The following is a 10,000-nucleotide window of genomic DNA, read 5'->3' as shown; positions in this document are numbered from 1 at the left end:
AGATAACGTATCGAATTTGAGCATTCTCACTATTCACACTTAAAACGCTGTAAAAGTAATACTGTCTCTCTAATTGCAATCTAACTTCCGTTGTTTAATTCTTAGCCTATAGTGAAGCATTTTTTGCTTTCCTTACAGCTTATCCGTTATCCGTCCCAAGTTTTACATGATATGAGTTAAACTAATATGGCTTAACGTAATAATTTTCCGCAAAAACCTGAACCTCGTCATGAGAAAAGGAAAAACCCCCAGAATTATCTGGTAATATATCAAATATTGCAATAAGCGACTATGTCGAATAGAAGTGGTATGTGCCAACTCGCTTCGCCGGGCGCTTCATTGCATTACGTACAATTCATTGCTTATGTGAAGTAAGGTTTTCTATCGCAAACGCAGCGGTAAAGCTGTAAGTGACAACTTTATTGGAAATAAATTGGGTTTTTGAGAGATGATTGACTAAGACAAAAACTGAACTTCCATATTGATTTGCTTTGTGCCCAGGTTGATCCTACAAACCAAACCACCAGACGCAAAGAAACTAGAAACGGCGAGAAAATTGCGACTTAAGCAGTGTGAAATGCAGGCCATAATCAAAGAAATCATCACCCACTTTCTTGTCGTTTGCATAGCGCTTATTGTTGCCTATGGAAACCACGATGATCAAGCCTACAAAGTGAGCGACGAAGTCAACAACCTGTTGGTGGTTGGAGACTCCGACAAGACATCGTTTAGCACTGTATGTAAAAGTGTACCTAAATTTCACTATCTCTCTTGTTAAACACAATTGAATTTGCTTACTTTCTTACTTGGTTTTAGCTCTTGCTCGAAACGCTCTAGATTTCTTCCAACACTGCTCTGTGATTCGCACCGGTTAACAAGAGGATTAAAAATGAGATTTAGGACCCTGTAATTTTAACCAAGAGAGCCTCTCTTGGTCAAAATGGAACAAACTCTCCGGTAATGTAATGAATATCAAGGATCTTAATCAGTTTAAGTATGCCGGGTGCGACATTCTTTCTAGCCAAGGGGAGTGGTTCTGATGTATTTTATTTTAGGTAATTCTAATTTTTATTTTATACTGTATGATAATAATTTTTTATTCTCTATGATGATGTTGTAGAATTTATTTATTTGATATCTTTTACACTGATGTGATGCAGTTTTCTGCTTTATCAGTCAATAAAGTAGATTTAGATGTCCAGGGGAGAGAAACGACCGCCGGAAATACGTCTGCTTTCGCAGACCGTGATCTAAACCGTCGGCACTAGGCTACGAAAGCAGACGTAACGACCGCCGGAAATACGTATGCTTTGGCAGGCTAGTATTTAGTCCCAGTTATTCAAGAATAACTCACGTTCAATATTGCCATGTAAACACTTCTATCACCTTGGGTGTAAAAGGAGGCGTTGTTGAAGTCAAATATATTCAGCGCTTGGGATTAAAAAATGTTGATTCTGAGAGAGGAAAACTGGAGTACCAGGCAAAAATAAACTCTCGTAGCAAAGCGAAATCTCGCCGAAAAAAAAAAACAACATTTACTCACCGTGGTCGGTAAGGCTCAGAATCAACCCCGGGAACATACGATGAGCCAACATCATTAGAATCAAGATTATTGCAAGGGATTCCTTAGCGACCTTCATTTTTTTCCACAAAGGTACAGATTGGATGTACGTGAATTCAATAAGCGTCACGAAGCGTCTCCTGGCTCTTTTCCGCAACTTCAACATCACACGTTTATAGGAATGCATACCATTTTCCCGCGCTTTGCTACCTGTAATTTCTTCGATTTTTGATTGGTTTACTGGATTGTCTCCGTCCTTTGTGACTGGCCAAAGTAATTACTTTGGTTTTGGTTTTACGACACTCGCTTGTTACTCGCTCTATGACCTTGAAAAAGTGTCCGCAATTTATTTCACGGACCAATGTTTGCCAAGGAAACTCCTAATATGGGCAGTAAACAGTTCGACTGTCCAATCAAATGACGTCAAAGCGAAACTTTCCAGAAAGTTCCATGGGGAAATGACGTCATTTGCATCCGTGTTCGCTAAGCCAATGAAACTTGGCGCTAGTTTGTTTTTGTTCGATGAGCAAATTAAATGTTTTACATTTTTGTCTGCGTTCTGATTTTGCTTTTATTTTTCAAGGTCATATGAAAGTCGCTCTCTCTTAGCAAACGCTAAGACCTAAAGGAATAGTTGTTGTTGGATATCAAACTTGGACATGCATCTAATTGCTTGAATTTCTGGACATGAGCTTTTTTTCTTATAACGTCTGAAAGCATATATCTAAAGTAATTGATCTTTCTTTTTCAGTTAACTTGGAGAGGGTCATTTCTACCATGGGCGAAATCCAGCTTGATTCCAACACTATTTCCCACAGATACACCAGAAGAGTATCCTTACGTGGGAATCATAAAAAGCGGTGATGTATCTAATGTGTTGGGTGTTGGTCGCATTCGGCAATTGAGAATAAAGAAAGGTAAAAGTAATTTTACTATCTGTCTGGAATTTAACTTCAAATTAACAAGAGAGCTTTTCGGTATGGGTATACGGTTAGCTTTTTAACTATGAGTGACCATATATATTCTAGGGATATAAAACTTTGGAACACTATGGTGTCGGATCCCGGGCACGTCACAGTTCTGTAAGACCATCTTCTAGAGTAAAAACAGCGAGGGGCTTACGGGATCGTGGCCATAATTTTATACTTCCAAATATACGTACCGAGGGTTTAAAGAAAACGTTTATACTGTAGATGTGTTTTTCAACTTGTTTAATTCTTAGATGGTTGTGGCTACTTGTTTAATTCTTAGATGGTTGTGGGATTGTGGGTGGGTTCGTTGTTATTTATTTCTTTCTTTGTTTTTTATGCATGTGTACAGTCTCCTCTTAAGTTTCTTAACTTTTTACATTGTTGCAATACTTGCACGTTTTGCTGCTTGAAGAAATTTCAATAGACTTTTATTATTATTATTATTATTATTATTATTATGAATTACATTGTTAGGAAAAAAGGTAAAGTCCCTGCTTACGAGCAAGAAAGCCTATCAGGCTGGCGCTTATCTCCGGTTTCTGTGGCATGAAGCGACTGGGATTTCTACTCCCCCCTGGATGGGATGCTAGTCCACCGCAGGGTTACCCCCAACATTTCGCCGGTACCAATTTATACACCTAAGTGGAGAGAGGCACCGTGAGAGCCTAAGGTGTCTTTCCCAAGAACACAACACAATGTCCCCAGCCAGAAACCGAACCCGGACCACTCGATCCGGAGTCGAGAACTCTAACCATGAGGCCACCGCGCCTCTCAAATTACATTGTAAGGGCAGTTTTCAAATGTCTGTCAAAAGGAATAACGGGATTGCAATAGGCCTTATGCATGATGACGTCATATGCTCAAAAAGTTCACCACCAAGCCTCGTTTGCACAAAATTATTGACATCATCTGGACATGCAATACTGTTCGCACTTGGGTGTTCTTTACAAGTTTGTTGCTCATAACGCATAAGGGCTATTACTGCGCTTGGTGATTGCTTTTAATCGCGCCAGTTTATCAACCAATAAAATAGAAAACAAAACAAATTGCGACTTGCACGCGCGATTTTTCTCGCGCTTTGAGCAAGTTACATGGAACTTCCATGAATTTGGATTGGTTCATTGCGCAGTTTCCCCCTGCTGTGATTTGCCGAAGGATTGGCCGTTTGGTATTTGTTTTACGACACTCAATTGAACACTGCTCTAATCTATTTCAGTAGTCTATATTTATATACTAATTATGAAAGATATAAATAAAGGTGACGCACCCTGTGATATTTATTCACAAGTAAAGGTGAAGAACGTTTTGAAACAATGAAAGAAGATCTATGAATGATACAGAGCTAGAAGAAGGAGACGTTAGCAAAATGTAAGCACCTGACTCCAGTACCGGTACTAGGTCTATGTAACGGCATTTCCACAGATGGCTTGTAAGAGTGACCATTTTCAATCCCATGGGTAATAATGTCTAGTGCAAAACTTGCGATAGGCTGGAAAGGTCTGGTTTCGCGGTAAAATCAATCTAAAAATAATTCGGGCTGTAAAAACACCGTTCCGCCGCAGATACAATGAAGTTGCACGTTCCTAGTCATGGGCTACTGTATCTGGTCTCTCATTCGAAGAGGGTTCACATTCTCTCGCCGGCGATTGCCTTTCAGGGTGTAGCGGTGCTAAGAATCTAGTTAATTTTTTTTTTAGATACTTGCAAAGTTCCAAAAGTTTTCATCAGCACCATACCGGACTGTAACGAGTTTTATTCTCTGTCACAAGAGGAAACAAAAGACTTTGGGCAAGGATGGTCCAACCAAGAGCAAAGAAACTTGACGTTTAACGACAAATCCATCGCTGAACCAATTCTGTCGCCGTGGCAATATCTAGAAGACAGCCGATTTCTCTACATGGGAAAGATATCTTCTTATCAGGGAGGGGGATACGTAGTTGAGCTTGGTCCTGATGACTCCTCTGCAATACAGAAATTGAAGAACTTAGAAAGTAGTGGTTGGATAGACCGATACACGCGCGCTCTGTTTACTGAGTTAAGTCTTTACAATGTGAATGTTAACCTGCTCTGTGTTGCCACGTTGTTATTTGAGGACCTACCAACTGGCAATGGGCAAATCTTCGTAAATATCCAAACTATCAGAGTATTCAGGTACATTGGGAACTTCTCAGCGGCTCTCCTAACTTGTGAAGTCATATTTGCCTTTTTATTGATGAGGTGGATTGTTCGAGATGGCAAGAGGCTTTGGAAGGAGCGCAAGGCATTCTGGAAGAATGTCTGGAACATTGCCGACATTGCCATTACGGTCCTGTCATTAACAGCCCTCATTTTGTACTTCATGCGAATGGGCTTTCTACAGTTAGCCATCAATGAATTCCGGCAAGACCGTACCAAATTTGTGAGTTTCCAATACGTGGTGCTGTTAAACGAAGGAGTGAACGTAATGCTTGCCTTTGCAGTACTATTACTAAATCTAAAGTTTCTACGCTTGCTAAAATTTAATCGAAAGATCTGCGTTTTAATCAGCGCGTTAAAATCCAGTGCATCCAAGGTAGCTAGCTTCATGGTAATGTTCCTTGTGATATTTTTGGCTTACTGTTTCTTGGTTTGGCTTGTCTTTGGAACTGCACTCGAAGATTACCGCTCGATCGTCAGATGCATGGTTTCGATGATGGCGATGGTGCTTGGGAACTTCCAGTACTATGACCTGGTGGACGTTCACCGTATAATCGGACCGGCAGTGTTTTTCTCCTTCATGGTAATCTTCCAGTTCATCATCATGAACATGTTCATTGGGATCTTATGCGACAGTTTTGAAGAAGTTCGCGCAGATGCTGTTAAGCAGTCAAATGAGTTCGAAATCCTAGAGTTTTTGACCAACCGCGTCAAGGCGTTCTTAGGACTTTTCGTGGAGCCACCCATTCGCCCCGAGTACACCTGGCCGAAGAGTGAACTCGAGAAGACAGTCCAAACAATAGAGGAGAAGGCCGAGGCAAGTATGTACCTCATGAGAAACCTGTGTGCTGAAGATGCGCGAGATATGAAATGGTTTGAGCCCGACAAATGGTCGCGAAAAAAAAGTAAAGTCGTTTCATTAGTGTTGCAGTCAGATAATGAAGTATTGGAAAATGATTTGTATGATGGAACAGTAGTGATGAACACACTCATGCACAAGTACTGCGAGAATGAATTGGACAGAATGCTTCTGGCCGCTTCTCGGATAAGACAACCATCGTCATTGTCGTCCGAGATTAGATCGCATAATGACAATAACGAAAGCGACGACGTAGACTCCGATGATGAGATTTCGGAATCATCCAATAATATGACCGTTGATAGCACTGAGCAAAATGTGGTGCAATACACAAAGGAAGAAATGGAGGAGGAAGAGGCCCTGAACAACGACGATACAATGTATAAAGAAGAACAAATAGGCGAAGAGCTTAAGCAAGAGATTGAGGAAGGGTTTGGGGATGAGTGTGATGATGATGATGATGATGATGATGAAGATGAAGACGTGGAAGAAATAAAAGATAATACAGAAAAATGCAACGAATCTGCGCCAGGAAAAGAAGAAACATTATCGTTCCCAGGAAAACCCTCTTGTCCCTCTCCACGTAGGAGCACCTGTACAATTTCGCCGTCTCCAAGCACTGCGTCACTCACAATGCCTCAAAGAAGGTCATGGCAGAACAGCACCGGAGATAGTCGAGTAAATGCTGATTGCTGCGCAAATGTAGGTTGTGAAACAGGGCTTGATTATACGGCAACTCCACCAGCTTCTGCAACTTCGGAAAGACCTCAGGGCCCTGTGAGTTCATCTCGACCTTCTTCTGTGCAATTGGGCGAACCCATCACTATATTCATGAAGGAGGCAGAAAATGACAGTTTTCCGCGTCCTAAATCTAGCAGCAAAGACTAGCTTGTCTATTTTTGCTTATTGACATAAGCAAAGCCATCTAACTTTTACACGCTTTAAACGAACGTGGTTAATTTTTAGGCTGGATAAATTGTTCACTATGACTAACTCTATTAGTGCTTTATACTAAGGCTTGAAGCTCTTTATTTCACTTGCGATAAAACTTGAATACCTCACTGACACTTTAAATTAACCATTGTTTTATCCCGTGTTTAAAGAATTCTTTATGTCTTGACTCGATAATAATATTCAAGACCGTCGAAACGTGATCCGTTTCACTGAAGAGATCTTTTGACAGGTTTGTAATTTGTACTTAAAAGAGATGTTACATGTTAACCTCGGTGAATAATATGAAACGATTTGTTTCTCGATGGTGACTCGGGCATACTCGGAAAAAATCCAAGTGCTCCGTTGCAGGGGTCGAACATACGACCTTCCGATTACTAGATCGGATGCTCTACGGCAGAGCCATAGGAGACTCATGGGAGACAGGCCTCGAGGATACTCAGGAAAAAGCCGAGTGCTCTGTCGCAGGGGTGGAAACTACGACCTTCCGATTGCTAGTTCGGATGCTCTTTCACTGAAGAAAAGCACACTAAACTAGGTTCGACCTCCTCAAAGGAGCACTCGGATATTTTCCTGAGTCTCTATCGGTACATGATAAATCTTTTAATTTAATTCACCAAGATTAAGTGCTACTGTGATAAAAAAATCAATTCCTTTTTTTCTTCAGAGTTTGAAAGTGTGTTTGCTTAACACCTGACTTGCAAAATTTTGAGGCTGTTTACTTTGAGTGTAAGTTTTGGATTTCACGGTCCGCCATTACTCACGTTCAAAACTGACCGATGGGACCTCATAAGGTTGGATCTAGGGAAAAGTGACGTCATTTACTCGCTAGCTTAAAATGCAGCTTTTTTGTGCAAAATAATCTGAAAGATCGAAACCCCCGTGCTGCGCATTAATTCAGCCGCGTACACACACATTGCATTCTTAAACTCTCTCCTCGATCCAGCTCTCTCAAAATTTTGAAGTTAGTAATGGCGGACCATTAAATAGGAAAATCCCATGGATGGATATCATCATCAAGTCAAGAGATGAATATTGTAATTTCTAGAATGCGTTTACTAGTATTTCTCACGTGTATTGACCTTTTGGTGGTGGGGGGAAGGGGGAGGGGGAGGGGTGTAAAATTTTTCCGGTCCCCCTTTACTGGATTTTCTGAATTTGCACTACTTGTTCACTCGGTATTCGTTTAAATTTATATGATAGCAAGAGGTTCTCTCTTCGTTGAAGGGCCAAAGATAGCTGAAACTCTCCTATGAGCCTGGTGGTTTCCTGAGGTCTCCTCGCCTTACAACCTGCTGTATGTTTTTTAAATTAAAATTTGTTGTACACATAAAGGCAAATAAATGATGATGAATGATGAACATCAATTGAAGGAACGAAGATTATTCACTGGAGAATCTAGTTATTCTGTTTGTCCGAATTGGACTTATTCACTTTCAGTCCTGATGTAAATGAACGTTTGCACCATTAAACAACGCAAGCTGGGTTAAACGTTACAATTAACCCGCGATTTCCCCAAGCACTTGACAGATTTTCACTACACACGACTCATCCTTGCTATACATTCTTGCCTCGGCTTGGGGTTCAGAAGGCTTATCAGTTAATGTTAAAGAGTTATCATATGTATCAGTACACAAGCTACAAAAGTATGATCAGCACAATTCTTGCGTGGCAAAGGCGCTAACGATTCCATACATTCGTTGTAAATTTACAGCGTTTTTAGTGTAATTTGCATACCATTTACATGTCTTGATCCAAATTCACATGTGCATATAAATTTATCGATTTTTTCAGTGTATAACTCACTTATCATCGAGAAATACACATCTCGGCTTAAAATTAACCATCTTCATAATACTGTTCTATTATTTTAAGAAAATGGCATTTTGCAAGGAAGTTCATGCAAAGGATCCTTAAATCGTTCCTGGACTAAAGTGAAAAGAGTTTCACTCGCCCAAATAGCCAATGGTAAAACGTTCAACACGGCAACTAGAATGTGTCTTTTCCAGTGTTTTCTCCAAACGGCCATGACGGCCAAATTCTGATATCGCGTTTCAATCGCTAAGGACATACTTGTGAAAACCCACTCGATCACTAATGGAACTGCAGTCAACTTGGTGAAAGATACCATCAATAACCAGAAGGAGATGTTCTTCACAAAAAGGAATTGGTACAAGTGAAAGAATCCATTGATGGAGACAATTGCGGAGGACTCATAGAGCATGCTCATAATAACGATGTCCGCTGTTATTCTCTCGGTACGCGGAGTTCGGTAACGTCCCCAAGGAGCTGAGGCTCCTTTCAAAATTCGTTGGCATATGTGATCGATAACAACAACTGTGCTTCGTTCAATGACTTCGGAAGCGCCGTGAATTATTCCAAGATAGGCAATGGCTCTTAAGTCTTGGAGATCCACCTGAAAAACGCGGAACATGACCGCTGATCCGCTATACAATGGCGCCATCATAACGTAAGCATAACCTGGGTGAGTTATTCTCCACAGTCTCTGAACACAAATACGAGATGTTGTCTTGAAGGCCACCCCAAAGAGCGGAGAAAATAGAGCGATGATCAGTTTGCCCTTTTCGTTTTGCTTGTTATACATAGGATAAATAAATAAAGTAGCAATGGTACTCACTATAAAAGGTAAACAATAAATAACTGAAAAAAGCATAAAAACCGCTCGTTTTTGTCGCTTTGAGTGAAGGTAGAGATGATTTGCTAACAAGTAGGTGTGGCCAAAAATGCTCAGGATAAAGAGACTGTTAAGAGGGATGACTAGTTCCATGGGTAACGGGAACGATTTACTGATTCCCAGAGCTTGTAAAGTCACCCGAAACAGTGAATCCAAGAAATACATGAACATGCAAGATATAAATAGTTTTGTCTTTACTCCTGACAGTTGATATGGACGGAAAAGAACTAGCGCAAATAAAAACACCCAAATATACAAAAAGAAGGTCGAGGTGATCTTACAAATGACCAGCGTCCATTGTAACTTTAGCGGAATCATTTTCTTTGGTTGAAAATGGCAGTCTAGAAGAGTTTTATAGCTAAGATAAGAGATCATCGTGAAAAACATGCCAATAGCGATGGCTGAGAGAAGCGAAATCGAAGCACCGACGACCATTGAGTTACACACTGTTCGCAAAGCAGATGGTCTAAGCTGCTTCCAGGACATTGCTCTTTCGAGATCCGTTTTTTGATTTTCGTTTTGTTCTTCGATATCTCGGAAGGAACAAGCATCTAAAGAAACCGCCTTAACTCTACAGAAGGCTGGTAAAAATTCATCCACCGCCACCTCTTTGTCGCTGTATTCCTGATAAATAATCTCGTCCCTTGCAGGTTGAGCGTACCACTCTCGGCCTGTATTCTGCAAAAGGCTATATTCTAAGGTTTCTTGACTGTAATCAGGGTCCTCTGGGCTGTATTGATCTGCTACACTACGTGTAAAACTAAAGATGATGTGTCCAAACACTTCGA

General features: G+C 40.7%; 2 protein-coding genes across 2 annotated transcripts in view; one reads left to right on the top strand and one right to left on the bottom strand.

Moving 5' to 3' along the window:
- The window catches only part of LOC137970596 (polycystin-1-like), a 53,468-nt gene extending 47,014 nt beyond the window's left edge, over positions 1-6,454 (top strand). The window contains exons 24-26 of the mRNA XM_068817118.1: positions 502-736; positions 2,313-2,478; positions 4,230-6,454. Coding sequence (XP_068673219.1) covers positions 502-736; positions 2,313-2,478; positions 4,230-6,454 — 2,626 coding nt within the window. The remainder of the gene's footprint in view (positions 1-501; positions 737-2,312; positions 2,479-4,229) is intronic.
- A 1,933-nt stretch (positions 6,455-8,387) lies between these two features.
- LOC137970595 (uncharacterized) overlaps positions 8,388-10,000 on the bottom strand; it is a 1,632-nt gene continuing 19 nt past the window's right edge. Inside the window, exon 1 of the mRNA XM_068817117.1 lies at positions 8,388-10,000. This exon is cut by the window's right edge and continues 19 nt beyond it. Within this exon, the coding sequence (XP_068673218.1) occupies positions 8,388-10,000 (1,613 nt within the window).

This window comes from Montipora foliosa, chromosome 9 (assembly GCF_036669935.1).
Source record: "Montipora foliosa isolate CH-2021 chromosome 9, ASM3666993v2, whole genome shotgun sequence".
Taxonomy (NCBI): domain Eukaryota; kingdom Metazoa; phylum Cnidaria; class Anthozoa; order Scleractinia; family Acroporidae; genus Montipora; species Montipora foliosa.
The sequence above is the reverse complement of the archived record's forward strand: the minus strand, read 5'-3'. Positions and strand labels throughout refer to the sequence as shown.